This window comes from Pygoscelis adeliae, unplaced genomic scaffold, assembly GCF_000699105.1.
Source record: "Pygoscelis adeliae isolate BGI_AS28 unplaced genomic scaffold, ASM69910v1 Scaffold114, whole genome shotgun sequence".
Taxonomy (NCBI): domain Eukaryota; kingdom Metazoa; phylum Chordata; class Aves; order Sphenisciformes; family Spheniscidae; genus Pygoscelis; species Pygoscelis adeliae.
In genome coordinates this window covers 1,147,697-1,169,593 of record NW_008824587.1, presented here as the reverse complement: position 1 = coordinate 1,169,593, position 21,897 = coordinate 1,147,697, and the positions used below count along the sequence as shown (strand labels likewise).

General features: G+C 51.9%; 1 protein-coding gene across 2 annotated transcripts in view; it reads right to left on the bottom strand.

Annotated features, from left to right (window-relative positions):
- GPSM1 (G-protein signaling modulator 1) overlaps window positions 1-21,897 on the bottom strand; it is a 58,317-nt gene that overhangs the window by 6,660 nt on the left and 29,760 nt on the right. Inside the window, exon 11 of one of the 2 annotated variants that reach the window (XM_009322035.1) lies at window positions 19,783-19,962. The exons of the other annotated variant lie outside the window; for it this stretch is intronic. Within the exon in view, the coding sequence (XP_009320310.1) occupies window positions 19,783-19,962 (180 nt within the window). The remainder of the gene's footprint in view (window positions 1-19,782; window positions 19,963-21,897) is intronic. 2 annotated transcript variants of the gene reach the window in all.

The following is a 21,897-nucleotide window of genomic DNA, read 5'->3' as shown; positions in this document are numbered from 1 at the left end:
GCCTGGCGCCCGCGGCCCGGGGTAGGGGCTTGCATGTGCGGCGCCAGCCAGGGACATCGGGTGCCGCAGGGCCCGCGGCAGCACCCGCTGATGCCAGGCTCGCTCCAGCGCTGCCCCAGCCAAACTGCGCCCCAGGCCTGCACCTCTCTAATTAAAATGCCCAAATATGACAAGGCATGGAGCGCTTGGCTCCCTCCACTCACAGTCTGCTCCTGGCCCCGAGGAACGAGCTGTGAGGGCAGATGGGTGCATAATCACATCCCGGGGCCCACCGTCTGCTACCGAGCCATGCTTGCCCAGGGCTTGGCACATCCAGGACATTCAGGAGGCTTCCTGAGAGCCAGGGCATCCCCTAATGGTGCCAAGCAACGGTCCCACAATAGCACAGACACACAACTGGTCTCCACAGGCCCAAGACCCGGATCCCTAAATGGTTCCTGGGCAGCAGCTCTGGTTTCCAGCCCCAAGATCACTTCTCACCCCACAGCTGGTGTTTCCTGCCTGGCCTCATCACCCATCCTCCACCTCTAGTACTACAACTGCACAAATTCTGCCAACTGTTATTTTCCTCTGGTCAGCCAGCCTCCATCATGGGCAAAGAGGCAAACCAACCCCTTTTGCGCTGGGCAGAGGGACCCGGGGCTTTTGCTGGCACTTGCGGACTGTGGGCTGCCGACACTGCAGAGATCACCCCCAGGACAGCTTCGGCTCCAAACGTGCTCGCCCTCGGCACAGGGCATGGAGACACACACACCTCTCCCCACGCGGGGACAAGGACAAGCGTGGAGCCTCTGCTCCTGCTCCCTGACTCCCAGCAGAACATGGACGGCCACCGTCCCAGGCAGACGGAGGCCCCGTACCTGGGGGTCAGAGCTTTGTTCCCATTTTCTGCGAGTGGTATTTCCACCTGGACGCTGCTGGCTCACCGGAGAGCTGAGCAACCTGGCTAAGGACAGCCTGGGAGGCAGGACTCGCTCACCTGGAACAGGCCTCCCTCACTGGAAGGCATCCAGGCTTTTGCATACATTTATTTGCTGGTGGATGAGCAGGCTGTTTAACCTGCCAGGTTGGATCCAGGATGTATAAAACACAGCTGAGGTGTTGGAAAGGCAGCGAAGAGCAGCTGCGGGGAGCGACGGGGAGCCTGCTGCCACTGTCTGCTCTCCCCTCTCCCTGCAGCGATGCCGCCCCAGGGAGCCCCTCCGCTCGGCCGGAACCGACAGCTCTTCAGGAGGGGTCAGGGGAGCCCAGGGCTGGGGCTGCCCCAAGCCCCTGCCTCTCCCAGGCTGCAGGTCGCTGCCCTGCGGAGCACAAATGCACTCTATTTCCTCTCTGATAAACTCTCACTCACGCTAAATAAAACCTTCCAGAGTCTCTGGCCGAGAAGGCCCTGGGCTGCCTGGCTCTGCCCCCTGGGCACAGGAGCGCAGGGCACAGACCACCATCTCATGAGGAAATCCCTCAGATTGGCGGCTCCGGATGCACAGGTGAGGCCAAGGCTGAAGCGATCCCAGGCAAAGCAAAACGAAGTCACAACAGACTCCTGTGCCTAAACCCCCTTGGCCATTTTCACTTGGATTCAGGAAAGCCATTAAACAAATGCCGAAGGCCTATAATTGCAAGAGCTAAAACACCTTCCACCTCCCAACACCCGAAGCCACAGCCCACAAATGCCCTGCAGGGTTTCTGCCCGTGGACGCCGCTGCCCACCGGTGCCTCTGCAGAGAAGAGCCTTTCTCTGACACGTTCCCATTCCTGAGCCCAGCCCGGGATCGGCAGAGGACGTGTTTATTTCCATGCTAGTTTTACATGGTGTTCCCATGCCTGAGGTCCCCAGGGGTCGCTCCCTGGCAGGCAGATGATGAGGGTCCTCGGGCCCGGCCCTGCACACACATGCTGGGCCAGGAGCAGTAAGTCCTTGGTCGGAGCAGGGCAATGCCACTGGCACCGTGGCTTGGGCTTTCTGCTCCACGACACTGCTCCCAGGCAGCACCCTGTCCCCAATCTCGCTTTGGCACCCGAGCAGCCCTTCTCCACCGCTAGCTCTGACTGCATTGCCCCGCCGTGCACCGGCACCTGCTGCTAGAAATACCTTCAACCGAGTGGCTCTGGCGATGGTGGCTTTTCCCACAGCTTCCTGCTGCCCCCACAGGGCTTAAAGTCAGCTCAGGCCGAGCCGGAGGGCTCCCCAGGAAGCAGCGGCAGCCAGGGCGGGATGCAGCTCTCCCTGCATTCGCTGCTGAGCCCCACCAAAAGCCCGTCCGATTGCAGCCGCATGACAACGCGCTCCCAGGTCGCTCTGGGACATGGCTCCAGAGGCCCCCAAGGACCACAGCAGATGACTTCTCCGCTGGAAGAGCCACGGCACGTCTCCCAGCAACTCCTGCTGCTGCCACGTGTCAGAAGCACCTGCTGTACCATCCGTGGGTGAAACGATCCCTTCGAAGGGAGCATTGCCCAGCAGACCAAACTGCAGATGCTCTCATGGGCCCATACCCTCATACCCAAAGGGCCAAACGTTGTTCCTCCATCAGATCAGCTTCTCTTTTTGCAGCCGGTGTCCCCACGGGGCGGTGGCCTGCCTTTGGTCCCCCTCCTCTCCTCCAGGCTCAACTTGCAGACCTGCCCCAATGCAGCAAGGACTCGTCAAGCTCAAGGACTGCTCACTCCGGCTTCACACAGCCCTCTGAGGGGGACGGCGCTGCCCTACCTGCGGGCAGGACCCGCTGCCCAGCGGCAGATGGACCTCGGCAGGTCTGGCACAGCAGATCCAGCTCAGGAGCTGCTGCTCAAAGGTGGTCTGGCTCTGGTGCGTGGGCCAGGTCAGGGAGAAGGTGAGGACAGATGCGAGTTCGGGCATAACACAGCAGTTTTCACCACTACTCCCACAGCAGCCCCTCAGAGAGCACTGCCTTGGCATTTAAACGTGTCCACCACCGATTCCTCCTCCTCCCCTTATTTCAGCGAGGAGACAACCTAGAGGTGAAGTGACTTGACCATGTCCCGCAATGATGCAGTGGCAGAGCTGGGACAGGACCCAGTGATCCGTCCCCAGGGCCAAGCTCTCGACTGCAGACAGTTCTTGGAAAAATTGTGCCCCTTGTTCTAGCAGGCAGTTATCTGCTCAGGGCCTGGCAGACATTCATCCCAACACATCTACGCCCACGTGCCATGCCTTATCTATCTCTCCCTCTATAAACTAGATGCATCACAACCGCTTACCTCCTCTCTTTTCAAGGCAGTCGACCCCCAAAATCACCAGGCAGGAGCAGGGCTGGGGTGGTGCTGGTGACTGCCAGTGCTGGGAGCACTTTATCCTGGGCTGCCCCGCTGCCTGCCAGTCCCTGCATGCAGCTTTGCTTTCTCCCTGCACCACCCCAACGCCTCACCCCAGAGGAAACCGCCGCCAGGGGCCAGCACACAACCCCAAACCCCATCACCTCGCAGGGGCATCAGGCACTGAATTAACTTCCCCACCTTGTCGTTTCACCTGGTGAAAGGCACCAGAGGGGAGGTTTGGAAAGAGCCTCCCAGAAGGTGGGGGGGGCTGGAGGAGAGTTGTGGAAGGAAACCCCTGGCCAAAAGCCACAGCCTGTTTTACCGGGAGGTGAAATGTCTGGAGCATTGTCTCTGTGCTCAGGAGTGGGTCTCTCCCGGTCCCTGGCCACCAACAGCTCGGTGCTGGCTGGAGTCTCCACTCCTTGATGATACCGTCATCTTCAGAGTCAGAAAAGCTGTTGAACTTGTCCAGTCTTTGCTGAGGTCAGCACTTCCCTTTCAATGCCAGTCCTTAAGCACCACTGCCACGGTCCCTCCGAAAGGCAGGGCTGGCCAGCAGACACCCCATCCTCCCCCAGTAAGCGCGGCCAGGCACGGAGAACCACCAACTGCACTTGCCACGCAGTTGTAAGACATCAGCAGATGCCCGAGCAGTCTGTGCATTGCTTGCATCTATTTCCCAGAAAGTTGCAAAAATATTCATAATAAAAAGTTCAAAATGAAGCTACCTGCAAACTTTAAAACAACCAAGCATACACAGGCAACATCCAAGCCCTGGCCCGAGTAAATCTCTCTTCCGTGTCTCTGTCTCTACCTCCTTCTCTTACCCCCGATCTAGCCTCTCATTTCAGAGGACAGAAGGGAAACAAACAAAAACCGAGTTTTACTTACTGACCTCAGCAGCCAGCTCTTCCCCAGGCTCCAGCTTTTACATGTCCACGGGCAAGAACGACCTCACCTCACAGGGCAGAGGCTGGCGATGCGGGGCTGCTGCTTTGATGCTCTTTAGCTACCACCAGCAGCCAGAGAGAGCTCTCCCCAGCTCCGCTCCGGCTGCCGGAGCAGAGATTTATGCGGAGCGCGCAGCCATGTGAAGAACGTCGCCAGCACCAATGACCCGCTGGGTGCGAGATGCAGCTTAAAGTGACAGCCCTGCTTGCCACGCTCCTCCCGGAGTCACTCCTGTGCCCTTGCACGAGGGGGTGGACTCCAGCAAAGCGCTCTCTTCTCTCCCTCACCTCGCTGCCACGATCCCAGCGTTATTAGATGATGCTCTTAAACACACAGTGGAGCTATGTGAATATTTAGCTTTACTTCCACCTCCTCACCTCCTACCCACCACACACACTTTACCTTAAAAATAGATTGGGATCAATTTTCCTAAACTACATCTGCAAACACACTCAGCTCTACAGGCACGCGCACCACGACAGTAAATGCACTGTGCACATACAGACACAATATGATCAATCAGATTTAAAGCACCAAAATATTGAAGGACCATTTTTAGCTCCTGATAGTCCTCCTGCTCCTCATATTACTAGGTATAGGATCCTTTTCATCCTATTGCAAAAGGATCTCTTAATTTGAATGTACCACTGTTTAACAGAGGGAAATTTCTAATTGCAACAAGGTTGAACGTGGAAAGATGGAAATGCTATGCAACAGCCAAAGAGCTGTTCTTACCTCCCATTTGTGAAATGTGAATATGAAATGCGAATTTGTGATTGTGAAATGGGTCACTGGAAAGAGAAGCAGATTGCCAAAGACCACCTGGCAGGGCAGTGGCAAAGTGGGGACAGAACCATGTTGGCACACTCGGCTCTCTGTCCACACTGTCCTCTCACACTTCATTCTCATCTTTCATTGCAAAAAATAGGAACTTTCTTTATCCTGAACAAATGCAGCTTTGGGGGACTGCCTGTGCCTTTCCATACCAGTAATTTATTTCCAGGAGTCACACAGTAATTAGAAACGTGGAAACTGTGTGGGGCCTGAGATCAGGACTCCTGGCTTGGTACCTGGCCCTGGCCCCCCCTCGCTGCCAGGCTGCGTGCAGGGCATGGCGGGTCCCAGCCCCCAGCCCCCTCCTATCCCAAGAGGGGCTGTGAACCACACAGATGCATAAAGCATCTCCAGAAGGAGAGCAGCAGGGCTGGGGCAGCCATGAACTGTGAGTCCATCGGTGCCCGCGAGGCCGATCTGGCTGACGGGGAGGGGGTCAGGCTGCGCTCAAGGGCAAACACAAGCTCTGAAGCAACAAGTGATAAAACACCCCGTGCTGACGAGACACAGGCAGAACCACCGCGGTGGGGACGCTGCAGACGTGCAAGACGGACCCCCTGGAGCACCAGTGATGCTGGCCAGGATCTGTCCTGTGGGGCAGCCCCATCTGTCACGTGCCAAGGAGAAGAGGCCGACCCTCCATCACGCAGGACCTTGCAAAATCCTAGTATCAGGACAGAGCAGGCAAAAGGCAATTACTCTGCACCTATTTTGTTCTAATGCCACAGGCTATGGAAGGCAAGAGACAATTGGGAATCGGCCTCAAACTAAGCTGCTCCCTGGGGAGCTCACATACTAAACTTCAATTTAGTTTTGTGATTTAATTTTTAAAAATGCTACAGCAACTGAGGAGGGAAAGAAGGGGCAAGGAAGGGCAAGGGGCAGGGCACAGCTCACCTGCCTGCTGTCACGCTTGATGTGGGGGCAAAGACGCTGCCACAGCTTGCGTGAGCTTGAACGTCTGTGCTGTGGCTGCTGTTTCCCCGCTGCCGCACTGCTGGGGGCCTGAGTTAAGGGGATATTTTGGTGGAGAGGTGTAGGGGAACGAACCAGAACTGAGACTCTGCCCCATATCCAAAGAGCTGAGTCGACTTAGGACAGCTATGAAAGGGGGCATCTGAAGCTGGTATTGAGGGTGAAATGCAGAAGACAGGTATAATACAGGAACAGAGCCCACACACAAGAGGTCGGTGCTTGGAACAGCAAGAGGAAACGACTTTTTGCATCTGGGTTTAGGATGCAGCAAAGAAGAGCGAGTGAGATGTCCGTGATCTGCAGAGACACCACCTGCAACTTCAGGTTCCAGCTCTCACGCCAGGGAGCTGTGAGTGTGCACCCGAGTGTGCCCTCGGCACACGTGTGCCCTTCAGCGTGCTTCGCAAACTGCATAGCCACAGTCCCTGGTACAGACCATACACACACTGCTCAAACGCAGGACGTGCGCACCGCGCTTCCCTTGCAGGATGAAATTATCACCGTCACTTGGACTGTTTTCAAGGTATTTTTTTTCCTTTAAACAACTCGCCCACTCATCTCTATAAACGCCAGTGCTAAAAGCTGGTTCTGTTGTTAAGATTTCAAATAACTTGGGTTGTATTGTTTCAAACAAAATCAAAATAACTCACCCACGCTCCCTCCTTCCCTAATACAGTAACTGCTGACCTGCTGGGAGCATGCCCTACTGCCACACGCGGCTTAAATCCACGCCTTTGGATCAATAGCAGGGGACAATAACGTTTTTTATTTTATTTTGAGACAGAGCGTGGCGTGCCTGCGTGGGTGTCTGGCTGAAGTGTTACTGACACCTCTGCTACTTGCAGTGCCAATCCGACTGCCTGAAAGCTAGTGCCACTGTGCTCAGATTTGGCCACTTTGTGCAACAACCTTATTAATACTGGGTTTAGACTTTTTCCCCAGCTACACAGTAATCTACCTTGAAATCACAGGTCAGGTAGCCAGACCTCACTTCTGAGACCAGTGCATCCATGGCATGAAAATTACTTCTGGTTTCTCTTTGGGAGGCAATATATTAGTCAGCATATTCAAACAGACCTCGGAGAGCTACAGCAATACTCTGTAGTTAACGTAGCAACTTTTCCATATAGGTTTTGACAGCATTTACCATGCCAGGCTGGGTTTCCCTGTCACCATTTAATAGAAACACGCAAGCCTAGATTTAGCACTTGAAGCTTGAATTACTAAACAAGGAGACAAGTTAGAAGCATTACCATTCCAGGTCAGTCTCTCTAGTCTATGGAAGGAGATGGGCAGCTATAGAGGTCAATCTGGCCCATCAAAAACCTGGAGGATCCCTTAAATACCAAAACTGGGAGTGAACTTGAACTTCTTGCTCGAAACAATTCAGGTTATAGGCAGATGCCAGCAAGCAGTAAGTTCTTGGAGTGTAACCGATGCTCACCCTCACACAGAGCTGCGGTACCTGGCCGTGCACACCGTAACACACCCAAGCAGCAAAGCACAATGTTTTAGCTGAAACTAGTTGCAGTGATTTACTTTGCAGTTGGAGGGGGGTGGAACTAGGACCATGCTCAGCTGTTGAGTCTCAGCTGAGCAGCAGTAATTTGCTAAACTGAAATAACTCCATTGCTTTAAAGGATATAACCCATATTCCTGATTAATTAGCGCAGAAGCCAAGGTTAATATATAGTCCTCAACTCCCAGTCACCTACTCTATCCACTAGACCGCACCACCACCTCCCTACTCCAGCCCTACCGAGGAGTAGGAGGTGATGGAGGAGACAGGTGCCTGTAAGCCTGCTGCCAGTGAAGGACACGCTCCTCTTCAGCGATGGAAATGATCCAACGCTCCCCCAGCAGCAGATATGCCCTCCTCCCCACAATATACTGCGCTTGGTGCATCCGAAATTGGAACCTACTGACAATTTGCTTTGAAAACGCTTTGTAAAAAAGCCTACTTGTCTCTGGATTGCCAAAATTGTGCCGCTTTCTTGAAACACACTTTTATTTAGACACCTACTTGCTCTCAGCACAGCGCTGTTTTAAAAAGCAGCTGAACAGATGCAGCACCTTTACGAGGGGTGAAGTTACCACGTGGATCCGCACACACCCATCTACATTAGCACCCATAACGCACATCTAACCTTCATATAAGCACCCTTCACTGCAGCAAACGCCCAAATCTTAATTATTATTTACTCCTATTCCAGTAATGCCTGAAGGCCACGCTCAAGATCAAGGCCTTGTTATGCAAGGCACCCCGCAAAACAAAAAAGGGCAAGATGAAACTGCATCCCGTTTAGGGAAGGCAAAGGCGGGGAGGCTGATTTGCTCCACATGACAGTGCCCAGAGAATACTAGGATCCAAATGGCTTTAGATACAGGCAAAAAGTCCTCCCAGGACTTTTCTGCACATCCCAGGGGAGTTGCACCTCCTGCACCCAAGCATATTCAGTGGTCTCACTCTTTGCTGGCTCTCAAGAGAGGGCTGCATGGATCTGCAGAGGCTGGTTCCCCCTCTCCTCCAGCACAATGAGCGCTGCAGGGAACTGCAACTCTCTCTGTGGCACACGCACCACGATCCGGGATGGAAAAGTTGGACCCATGGGATCGTTTGGGGCCCTTCTCTAATTGCACATCTCTCCAAGAAGCTTCCCCAGCAGCCCCTGCACATGAAGCACTTAACTGGGTTCAGCTCTCTGCCAGGTTCAGGCTGCAGCCTTCTAGGGCCGCAGGGGGAACAGGAAGGAGCCATGGGCTCTGAAAAACCATTATTTAGGCTTATTTAGATTAATTGGTGTTAATTGCCTTGGGAGGCTCAAAAATAGCAGTGCTAATGGGAAACGTGGATGCAGGCTGAAGGTGAGGTGTGAGCAGCAGCTCGCAACTGCCACATTAACCCCGGACGCAGGTTGTGCCCTGCCCAGCAGGCAGCCAGCAGTGACTGCCAAAAGCAGAGAGACCTTCTCCTGTCCAGCTGGGATTTGCCTGCCTGCACCTCTAACCCTGACATCCCCCTGCCCGACAGCTGCGTTCATCACTCACGGAGGGGCAGAGGGAGCCTTCCTGCTGCCACGACAGTTTTTTATCATGAGAGCTCCAAGAAACAGCACTTGAACCTTTCTCATTTCAGGCTCCTTTGATTTATGGATTCACATCCTTCTCCTTACTCCTGCAACCGTGGAGGACCCTCAGCCAGCTCCTAGGGAGCCTCAGTTTCCTGCACCTAGTCCAAGCACAGACACAAGGACAGCCCAGAGAGACCCCGAAACCTCTGCTCACGCCAAGGCTATCCTAAATCCAGAAGAGAGGATCGGCAGTGGATGGGGCCGTGTCTATCCATAAGCAGTGAGCCAGAGAACAACCTACTACCAGATGAGGTTACTGCCCATCGCCTGGGTCGTTGAACTCTCCTGCCTGACTGCAAATGAACGCTGGGGATGGAGCTGCGCTGGTGATGAATGAAGGCAGCAGGATGGCCTCTGGGCAGGACGCCCAAGTGCGCACACGGGACAAGCTGCTCACAGGTTGAGATCTGGCGTCCCCAAAGCTGGGCAATAAGAGACAAAAGCCAAACTTGCCCCAACGTTGTGCTGTGTTTGTGTCTTCTGGGAGAGCCTCCAGCGCCACAGCCCTGTCCAGCAGCTGGTAACAGCTGCTATCAAAGATAAGGTAAAGACATAACTGATCTGATTATACAGGCTCCTGCGCTGCTACAGGTCTGTCCTTAAATGAAGCCCAAAACCCATATTATTAGGGTGCATTTCCCTGTTTTTTAAATATAGCTTATATAAAGAGAAACACAAGTTACTGGTACAGAAAAGACTATCTATGTAGACCCACACAGCACGGCTCCAGCAAGCACAGCCAGACCACGTTCCCTTCCCAGCCTCAGTCCACACACAGAGACTGGCTGGATCCATCAGGTGCTCCCTTACAGGCCAGATCCCACCAGCCACAGCTTGGAGCTCAGCCCCCGGCACTGGCACGGATACAGGTCACTGCTGGCACCCCGGCAAAACACAGGCACAGCCATGCTACCTCTTGCACTCGCATTTGCCTAAGCAAGAGATATTCATGCAAGAAAACCAGACAAAATCCCCAGTCACTGGAGGCCCCTGTGTCATCTGGTATCATCATAGCTCCAGTGATTTAAGCAGAGTTATGCTGATTTACATCCAAAGAGAACCTGGACTATGATTTTTTTTAGCTCTTCTGGCATGTGCAGTTTATTAAATGTGAGAGGCCGGAACTGTGAACGTACAAAGTGCCCCAGGCACGGCAGAGACCCTAGAAATGAATGAAGAGTTCCAGATTTTGAGAGAAGTCAAACATTTGGAGTTTTATTGCTCTGGGTCTGGCTCCGATTCTGGCTCCCTTTTTAGTATTGTTCTCTTTAAAGTGACAGTTTCTAGGAAATGGTGAGTATAACACCTCTTTTACTGTCTCATACCACTTGATGGCTAACAATTTGCCTGGAGAAAAGACTGTGCAAGGAGGAAAGCAGACCTCAATTATGGCTTTCAAGTGCCAATAACTGAAAACTCAGTTACAATGAGTCAGGGGAAGAAGAATGTATTTCAGTAGCTTGGTTAGTCAGCTCCAGCCTGGACCACTGGACTAGCTGGTCTGCAGACCTTCTGTTGTAATCTCCAACAAAGGTCTGCTGGGGGACCTTGGACAACCAGTTCAGTTCTACCTCCTTCCTAGAGCAGGTTCCTCTGATAAGCGGCTCTTTCTTACAGTTTTCTAGCTCCAAAACTGGCCTCTGCACCTAGCCAGTTATGGATGGAATATGGGGTCTCAGATACACTTTCATACATTCCCCTGATCCTCAGCCCAAGGGATCTGAGAAGCATCCAGACCTTGGGCCCTTCGTGTAACTTCTGCACAGCTGAGGGCTTGCACAGCCATCCTTGCACACAGGGCAACCAGTACGTTCTTTTTTCTGTGTGTGGTTGATGCACAAGCACAGGCTTGTGGTAAATCCTGCCTCCTATCGCCTTTCCACAGCACAGCTTTGATTCACAACCTGACCTCGGTCTGGGAGGAGGAAAATCAAGGGACAGGCATAGTGGGAAAAAACAGAAGGAGGGTGTCCCAGCAACAAGAATATCCCAAAGGCAGGAAGATAAGGACTTCAGCTTTATCTCTGGGACCTTAAGCACTGAAGCATCTCACCGAGGACAAGGCCTAAGGGCTGACACACAGGCAGCGATACCTCTGCCTTGCTTCTGTTCAGAGCAACATGTGGGTAGGACACTGCAAGGGCAGCTCTGGGACCAGCCCTGAGCAAGCAGTCCTCAACCCATCGCTGCCCCACATAAAGGATACTGATTATGCTGTGGCCCATACAGATACCAGATGCCCCGCCAGCATCAGTCCTGTCCCACAGAGCACGTGGGAGTTATCTGCCCCTTTTAAGTGGTGATAGGTTCTTTTTTCTACTTAGCTTTTGTCCTCCATGTTGTCTGCAGGACAAAGGGGAGGGAATAGTTAACAACTTGTCCTGTGTGTTGCACTGCTGCACAGTGCACCTTATAGGGGTCATTTCTCCTGCTTCAGCACCCAAAAGGGTCAAATAATGGCAGGTGACCCAGAGGTCACAGTCTGGCCTTTTCCTGGATTAAATTAAGAAATGTCAAAACCATTCACAGCACCTTCAAGGGCTCCATAGCAGAGCAGTCACTTTCCCACAACAAAAACAGCATCAACTGAGAGTCTCTTCGGTGATGCAAAGCCCATTGCTCTGAGCAGACACCCCTGGGACCTGGCTGCAAAGGGCGGTTAAAGCAGCCAGTGCCCGTAACCTTCTCATAAGCAAAAGCTGTAGGTAGAAGAGATGATTGCTGCTTCTCAAATCAAGCCAGGCAGCCGTTTCCATTGTGCCCAAGGCACATAAGGCGGAGTCTCTGGGCTCCCATTTTTGGACTCCACAGGGGTGATTTTAAGGAAGCTTCCTCTGGCCACCCAGATAAGCAAGGCAGAGGATGCAGACAAAAAGCCTTGGACTGGCAGTACATTGACTGCTACTCAGCAGCAGAGCGCAGGGAACCATGCACAGCTCTCTGAAGAGAGCTGGTCTCTCACAAAACCAAATCTCAAGTCAGAGCGTTGTCTGAAATGCAGGTGCCATCCCCAGTGAGGAGGGGGTTGCCCAGAGAGGTAACTGCAGCATTTGGCCCCAGCGCTCCGAAGAACCAGGATGACTCCTGCCTCACCTCTCCCTGCCAGGGACGCTGCTCCCTCCCCACGCACTCTCCCAACCACACCTCACCAGGACCAGCTTCTCCTCCGTGGGATGCCGAGGAGCCTGGCAGGTAATTCTGGCTTTTACTCCAACTGTGTATGCTAGCCTACCTCCCAAACCCGCCCCTCTGCATGAGAAAAGGTAACTTAATGAAGGATGGTAAAACCATAAGCCTCGTGTAACTGCTTGTGCAGCCCCAGCCCCGCACACCGGAGCTGCCCCTTGGGAAGGGTCGTGCCTGGGTTCAGTCCCCCAGGCACGACACTTGCCTGCAGCAGAGCCTGCAAGGCCCAGCTCTGCCATGCCTCCCTCTCACTCACACACTCTCATTGGATAATTACAGAGAAAACCAAGGCAAATCCCAATTTTAGTGCCATTATAAAACAGAGAGGGGGAATTCATTACCTGGCAGCTGTTAATATTTAAGGAAGAAACTGATAATTTACCTCTGAAGCAATGAATGCAGCAGAGGCAGCGCAAGCCAGAAAATGCTATTGCCTCCCCCCACCATCTCTGTGCAGTTACTTTGCAGAGATTTTCTATCTACCTGTTTCTTTCCCTGCCTCCCATGCTAGCACCAAAGTCCCAGTGAGGAACAGCATGTCAGGGCTCTGCACTGCAAAACTCATGAGAGTCTTGGCTCTGGCTCTGCTGTCTCTGCTGCATCTCTAGATTTGGGAGAGCGTTTTTTAAATCTCTCCTGGCTCATGCAGCATCTGTGCAATCAGCCCACCTGAGTCAGAGAAGAGGAGCTAAAGAAAAGAAGGGCCCTAGAGCTTAACAAAAAGACTCATACAGACATATGGAAAGAAAGGTCAGACAATTTAAGGTGACTCTGGGGAGGCAACCAGATCACTGGCTGCTTCTCCAAACATCCCAAATCCCTGGAAAAGCCTCCCAATACCTGTCAGACTCAAGCCCTCTAGAAAGTTTTCTGGCGCATCCTGCCTCCAGCTAGGAATTATCTCAGCGCAGCCTCTCTCCCAGGTCTGCGTCTGCCCAAAGCACTACAGAAGGTCCCACAAACTGAACAGGAAGATAAAGCATTACAGAACAAGCCGCAGCTCAGTGTTTACCTGTGCAGTTCCAACAGGGCTGACACCAGCACAGCAGCCTCCAGATGTCATAGGAACAGTCTTAAATTTAGCAGCAGCCGCCTTCCCTCTCCCTGACTCTGGCTTCTCTCTTTGTCTCCATCCCCCCTTGCTCTCAGATTCTCTAAACACCAGAAAGTCTGACCAAGAATAATGGCATAATTACACCCATGCAGTTAAACAAAAGGTAAAGGCGGTGGGATAAAGGAGGGTGTGCATTTGCACTACCCTTGCATTGTGGTAGTTTACACATCAACGAGACAAAGAGGCTACCTCATCTTGAAAAAGAGGGAAGATGCACAGACAGCCACCATAGAGCAGCAAAAGCTGCCTGGTGCAACCCCCCACGTTCAAGCTCCTGAGGGACTGCAAGGAAGCATCAGTTTAATCTTCTCTCAAACCATACAAGACAACCAGGGAAAAGATGCTTTGGGGCCAGAGCGCCAGTGTCTGGGAGGAAGCCCCCGAGGCTGTATTTATCCTTGCATCCCAGCATCCATCTGGCCAATTCTGCAGTGCACAGTGGAGTCATGGGGATGGACGGGGGCACCTGACATCCTAGCGCTGCCTGGACGACACATGATTCAGCAGGGACAGGCAAGACCTCCCTGCCCGGCTCTGCCACGGATACCACGCTGCCCGCCGGCTCTGCTCCCTGCCCAGCGACACCAGGAACTGAACTCTTGTACTTGCAGGCCAGGCAGAGGGTCAACCATGAGCATCTGCTCTGTGCATTGCTCCTGCAACCTGACAATCCCCTAGTAAATCACGAGAGAGAAAACCATCAAAAAAGCTCCAGCAACCTGCCTTTGGGGCGGGGGGTATGATCCACAAAATTTTCCCTTCTTTTATGGTTGCTTCTCACTGTAATCATAAAAAAGGTCTTATAAAAGTATTTATCCTAGGGAATGTTTGGCGACGCAGCGTGCTTGCCAATTGTTCGGTGTCTCAATACATCAGCAACCCATTTCTGCAAGTCGTCACTGCAATCAAACACGGCTCCTCTTTTTCTTGACTATAAATGGTCTTTACCGAGGACTGGGTGGAGGACAAGTTTGAAGAGCAAGGAAACGCTCCCTCAAGCTGATGCACTCCCCTGGGAAGAGGAGAGTTCAGATGAACAGGACCATTTCTAGAGCGTGCATCCCCAATGAGGGGAGACGATTAGGTTTGATCCTTACCTCTCTCCATGGTTTTTGCTCCAGCTGTTGGACCTTGACCCAATAAAGTGCTTTAGCCCTTGAACTCTGGCACGTGCACAGTCCCATTGACCTCAGAAACTTTAGCTCGGTGCTGACCTTAAACACAAGGCCCAGAACTGGGGCAGGTCCCCAGCACCTCCCCAGGCAGTCTCTTCAGGAATACACAGGCCCTCTCCTTTTTCCACAGTGCTTGCTCTCTCAGAGGGGAGGGGTGAGGGACACACAATCTCTGATATTTCTGAGGTGTTAGAAAAATCCCATCCTTCTAGTAACCCTCTAAAATACAGCTGTTACCAAGTCAGTCAAGAACTGGAGCATTAAAACCTTCTCCACAGCGGAGAAGAGGACTTAAATTTATGAGCAAGCCTTTGATGTCTGCAAGCTTCATGTGGTACAAAACCTTCTGCTTTGATGTTACTTTTAAAAGAGGAAACTCAGAAGGTGTGCGGTGCACGAGTCCCAGGGAGCACTCGGATCTGGCTGCCCACAACTGCAGGCACAGGGACCGAGCTCTAATGCAGCTACTTTTGCTCAGGGCTCTAGTGCAAGAGACAAAATGTGACCAAACGCGTCTCACCCTCACCAGCTTCTCCCAAACCCACCTTTGCTCTGCCTGTAGAGAACCAGGCACTCAGAGCCCTCAATATTCCCACGGGAGCTCCAGACCTGACCTCAAAGGCGAAGAGGACCCTGCCCTTGCCTGTCCCCCAGACCCAGGCAGTGCCGGTCCCTCTCCCTCTGGTGACCACCATCCATGGCTGGGAAATTCCGCCACTTCACGGGGCCGTGGGAGGGGTAAGGAAGCCCATCTCTCTGCCCCGCCAGCGATGCAACTCTCCTGCGTGAGCTCTCCATCATGTGCAACACCAGCATCTTGCACAGAACTGGCAGGAAGGTCTAAGCCACACGGAGGGACCTGCTGTGGGCCCTGGCACGCTATCCTACCTTACGCAGCACCTGGGCCATGGCTTCTCCTATCCATCCCAGCATCCCCACGGCTTTGCCAACAGGCTGAGCCCTTCTCCCAGGGCCCGACAGAGCTGCCAGCAGGGACAGGCTCCTCTCCATCCCTGAGCTCACTTCGCCTCCCTTCACTTTTCCCTGCCTCCCCTCCCCTGTCCTGCCTCCTCCCATGGGGAGTTTCCCAGCAACTCAGTAATTAGCATCATCATCATCACCAATGCTAATAACACCACCACAGCTCCTGCCATCCAAAGCTCAAACAACTTTACAGCCATCATCACGCCTCTGTAACCTCCCCAGGGTAGGCAGGGAAGCAGCATTACCCCATCACAGAGATGGGGAAGAGGGAGGTAAACAAGAGGGAGGCAGTCGGTGGCAGAGATGGACAGCGAACCCGGGAGCTCTGACTCTGGCACCGCACCTGCAGGACGTCCCTGTCCCAGGGAGCTGCCCGCTGCAGTAAGGCCCCTTTGGAAGGAGGTCAGTGGCTGTGTGGACAGCAGGACTTATCCAGAGATTACATCACTTGGCTTGGGGCCTGGGAGTCCTGGGTTGAGTTTTTTTCCTGGGCATCCCCACGCAGAGCCTTGGTTCCCCTCTGCAAAATGACCGTGGGAGAGCAGCACGCAGGACTGCATGCGCAGTCTGAGTTCACGCCTTCTGATGGGACAGTGGGTATTGTGGCATACCATAAAAGCACCTTAAATCAACCATTAGAGCTCACCTCTAATTAAGAACTTGCTGTTTACTGATGGATTAAAGAGGATTTTTGCTTTGAGCATTCAGAAAATGAGGAATGTAGGGGGATTCTTGTCTGATCAGCCTTTCCAAGGAAAGCTTCTCTCCCATCTTGGGTGGGGTTTGCTACATTTGATTTAAAAAGCCTCACATAGATGGGAATTACAGCTTTTCAGAAAAGTCCACCCACACTCCCATACAACAGACCGACGTGACCCTGGTAGCCCTCTGACAGACGGGGACAAACGCAGAACACAAGGCAATGGGTTGCTTCGCTTTTGGCAAGTACCTGCAAGACGACATTGACTTTAAACGTTCTGAGGTCTGGCCTATGCTACAAAGTCAGGCTGGCCTAACTGTCAGCTGGGAGCACCAACAGAAAACAAAATTCACCTGAAGTGACCCAGCCTTGTTCACCAGAACATACTGCAGAGATGTTCTCCTGGCAAAAGCCCTTTCTGGAGGGTATTTCATGTGTGGCGGGGCACGGTCTGAAGACAACCAGCTGGTGTAAGCCATGGGCTGGTGGGGCTCTGCTGCCTGCAACAGGGGTGACGGACCATTTATTCCTATGCCTGGACAAACAGCACGCACGCAGCACCACCAGGCACTGCAGGGAGCAGGGCAGAATTTCAAATGCCTCCTGAGCCTCTCCAGCTCTGGCTTCTGGGGAGCTCCTGGACTTCTGAGGGTGTTTCAGAAAACTTTAGGGAAGGGGATATACATACACCTGCCTTCACTTTGTGGGTGCACAGGCAGGGGCAAAACCTAGTTGGGGGCTCTGGCCTCTGGCCACCTTGGCAAGGAAGGATGGCAGGATGCCCCACTGAGAGCAATGCTGGGAGGCTTTGGTGTCCCACCTGCATTTTGCCAAGCAAACTTCCCTCTGCCATTCAGAGCATCTGCCTACAAAGACCACAACCCCAATCATGCTACATAACTCTGTGTATCTACTGGCCTGAAGAAAAAAAACAATAAACCACTTGTCACTGTCATTTTTATGGGATATGGACTATGGTCCATTAGATACCAAATAAGGGGCATTCTTTAAAACAAGACAGGCAGTCACCCTTCTCCAGCCAAGAGCACTGTGGAGTGCATTGATCTATTCTCTCTTGGGATAAAACAGGACACGTTTAGTGTCTGCAAGGAGGAAGATGTCATTTTTTTTCCCACACACTGCTGCTCTGCATATCCTGTTGAATTCACTCTATGCTGTTTCACTACCATGTGCACCAGGCATGCCTGGAAACTGAACTAAAAATGGATTCTCAGGGCTCAGCTCCCAAATCCAGAGCAAGGAGGGAGCTAACACACACACTGCAAAGTCAGGGCACACAGGGAACAGGCCCTGGGGGAACAACTGGTAAAGGAATCAGACTGCAGCAGTCAGGTAGAGCCTGAGCCACCCCTCTGCAAGAGCGAACCCTGGGCTTTGCATCCCTGCTGCGCAGTCCCCCATCCCCTGAAGGGTGGGAGGAACAGCGTGTCCCTCGCCTGCTCACACACTTCCATCAGAGTCAGGAACCAGCATGTACCCCAGGTGTCTGAAAGGTACCTCCTGCGACTGGACTGCGTATGTCTACACTTGCTCTTTCATGGACATTCACCAAAACCCCACGTGTACTATCACGAGGTCACTGGTGGTTGGCAATGTCCCATGGGGCCTTTTCTTAGACACAGCCTATGTACTCACAGCTACACTCCTGAGGAATGTTTTTTGCCTTGCTTTTGGATGGAGCATGACTTTTGTTTGGTATCTGGTTGAATGTCTGAGTTAAAAATACAAGGCTATTTCTGGCAGAAGTGGTGTGGTTTTTTTTCCTGCCTTTGTATTGCCTTGGATGCCCCCGTGCTACTGTCTCCTTTCTGGCTCAGATGAGCTTTGTTTTCCTTCTCAATGATCATGTTTGCACCAGTGAGCAGTAGGAAATGCTTCTCCTATTAGAACATTTCCATGAGCACTTGGAAATGTTCAAGTGAATTCAACTTGGGAATGAAGAATGAGTTCAGAGAAGTCTAAAAAAAAAAAACCCAAAACCCAGTTGGTGTAAAGATCCTGTCTCCAGTGGTCAGAGAACTGAAAATCAGGAATGTCCATGGTCAAAAAGGGATGTGTACACATGCACACAGGTACAGCAGGACATATTCTCCCCGTGGACTCACAGACGAGGAACAAAGGACTCAGTGTTTCAAGCATCCCCACTCTACAGACAGGCTTCATCCCAAGCTCTGCAGCTCAGACCTTTTCATACCTAGCATGAAAATATTTTATTTCGTTTCTCTTAAATGCCAAGAAAAAATAGGCCTACCTTTCCTGACTCGGATTTATTCCATCTGGAATCACTGCATGATCACAGGACTGTGAAAGTGTGTTACAGCCTCAGTATAAAGCAAGAGCACAAATACTTTCAAGAACCTATGCGATCATTAAGTCTTTGCTGTTATGCTCCATCTCCCGGCAGCAACAAGCTGAGGACTTGAGGCTTCTCACTTGAGATCACTGAGTTCAAATACCTCCAAGCCCCCTCCCACGATCCAGAAACATGCCATCGTCTGTGGGTGTCCTTTCTCCAGGACTGAGAACAAAACCAACACAGCTGCAGGAAACCTCCCCAGCACATCGTATTTGCCTTGTGTCACAACAAACATCAACACAACCAGAAGGTAACAGCTTAACAAACAGCTCAATTGTTTAGGCTAAAGACATCAAAAAGGCATGTGGAGAGCTTTCCAGGACACGGATCCCCACCACCTTCCAGGGAGCCAAGCACAGACTGAGTCAGCTCTTCAACACCCAACACAGGACTTACTGCATGCCAGCAACCCATAAATTACTGACATCAGGGCCAGCTCCTCTTGCCAGCTTCTGCTCTTTAGGAAGCATGCTCCACCTAACTTCCTTCCAAAGAGAAGCTCCTAAACAATGATTTTCTATCATCTCTGCCTAATGATTGATGAATTCAAAGAGACCACTCCGCACGTTGCCACTCTAGAGACCACCAACATGACCAGGAGATGAGAAGAAACAATATCTAAGGTCCCAGATTTGGCAAAGGCAACCAGGATTTTTCGTTGCTCATCAAAAACCTGCAAAGGGCTCTGTTTCTTGAAGGCAACAAGCCCACTCCTCATGAACCCCAGGAGGCTGATCAGGCTCCACACAGCAAGGGCTCCTAATTGCTGTGTTCTTCTGGAATTCAAGGCATCACATCCTGACAGTCCCAAACTCGGGAAAGTTCAGGTCTAAACTCTCATCCCTCAAGAGCAGGTTACCATTGTTCTGCTTAAAGGACAGTGAAGCTGAGGCTCAAGAAGGCAAAACTATGTGCCTACAGTTGCCCAAACAGTCAACAGCAGAGCTATATGCAGGCTCTGTTTTCCAGCCAACAGGCCACATTGCCACCCCTATACCAGGTTAGAAATGAGGCAAGAACGAATATGCTATAAGAAACTCCCAGATCAGTACTGGAGGAAAAAAACATCTTCCTACCGACTGAGACACCTGGACTCGGACTTCGCTGGTATCCAGTGGCGATGTACTTGAGCCCTGGGACTTTCTCTCTGAACTGGATTGGTGCTCCCGGTATTTCTTTGACCTTGCAGGTAATGACAAGAACTCTTTTCCAGAGATCTTCAGGTCTCCCACATGATGGCTGTCCCCATTCTGGTCCTTGGGAAAGCAAGAAATAGTCATTGCAAAAATTGCCTGTCTCAGGTTTATGTGGAGATCTGTTGGCAAGTGTCCACAGAGCAGGAGATGCACAGAAGCAAGAAGTTAACGTGGAGTTTAGATGGCGTGAGTTGCCACTCATGACGTGCAGAGTTAAATGAGGAAATTTTGTCTATCTCCAGCGCAGGTGATTTTAATGAGTGGAGAGAAAGCATCACCCAGACAACACACAGTAGTCAACTTCTCCACAGGGAGAAGTCAAGCAGAAGTAGCATCCTCTTAAAAAATCCAGGTATGGAGGTAGAGACTAGTAAATAAACTATGGCTAGTTTATTTACAGGCATAGGGAACGATGGACAAAAGGTCCAGAAGCAGTCACTGCTGCTAGTGATTTCTGGCAACTGCACTCCTAAAAACCTCTTCCAAACAGAGCAGCAAGCTCATCTTGCCCAGGATACCAAACTCTTGGCACAAGTCCCTCCACTTGCTGTATGTTCACTTCTTCCCAGCACCCAGCCATGCTGCAGCCCACACTGACCCCGTGGATAACCTGACCATGCCCCAGGGAACACAGCTATGCTAGATGCTCCACAGCATTTCCTACCTCTAGGATTTGGCTCCCAGCACAGAGCATTGCCTGCCTCAGTGTCTCCCTCTGGCTTCAGCAAGAAGGGCCCTTACGCAATGGTTTCCTAAAAGGCAGATTAACGTGAATGGTTGGAGTCCCCAGTTCAGCTCTTTTGCCAACACTCATGCTACCAGAAGCACGTGCGGACCACAGGGTAACATGACTAACTACAGCAGATGGTTACAAGCAGTCCCCTGTTCTTTCACTGCTGTCCTCCTTTGCTCTCTTAAATGCTTCTGCTCAGTGCTCCATAGACATATAAAATATAGGATTATCACCCCCATGTGATGCATGGGGAAACTGAGGTCACAGAAATTACACACGTCTTGAATTCTAGTTTTTGTCCCTTCTCACTGCAGCGCCCCACTTTGCTTTTCCAGGCCCTGCCCCATGCCTGGCTCATCCATTCTCACCCCCTTCCCCTAAGACGCACACAGCTCTATCCCTTCTCTGTCAAAAGACTCAGGTTAATGGCCCTGCCTGTATTATCATAACAGCCTCATTACTGCTGTCACACAGATGAGGCCTTCATACAGAAGCACCAGGAGGAATATTCAGCATTTAGCTCTAAAGACACTTATTAAAGGCACCAGGCATTTTACATGTAACCGGTGGGAACTGAGTGCCTAAACCTGCTTGATGCTTTGGGCTTCGGTGTTTCCGGGCTGCAAACCACCTCTTTATCATACATAAAGCACCGAGGGGACTCCCCAGGGTGTCCTCACTGCAGCAACTATATGCAGGTGAAAGAATCTTGAGCACAGCTCAGGAGATCACCCAAGGGCTCACGAGGTTGGGATTCAAGGGCACGTACGCCGAAAAGCCAAGGATACTGAACAGGATCTGAAGTCACAGCTCACCAACAGCACAGTGCGATGCTGTAGCCAAAAAGACTTTTCGATTCCTTGCAATACAAACAGGAATAGTGAGAACAAGTAAGGAGAAGTTCATTTCCCTAGATGCCATTGATGGGACCAACTGCAGCCAGGCCAGCGTCCGCATTTTGAAAAGCAGCCACAAAAGTGGATTTCAGAACTGGAAAGAAACTGCCTTACGGTGCCTTACTGCCTTAGAGCCCTCAAACTGTTTAGTTCGTGACAAAAAGAATAGATGACTCAATTACAGCACATAAGCACCTTCAGGGTAAAAATCAGCATGTGATAAAAGAGATTTTTAGTCTGGTAGAAAGAGGAATAAACAAGAACCAACGGCTGGGAGCTAAAACCAGAGAAGCTCAAAACAAGGAATAAGGCACAGGTTGGAGAGAGCAGGATGATCAGGGGAGCGGCGTTCCCACTATCTGCTTG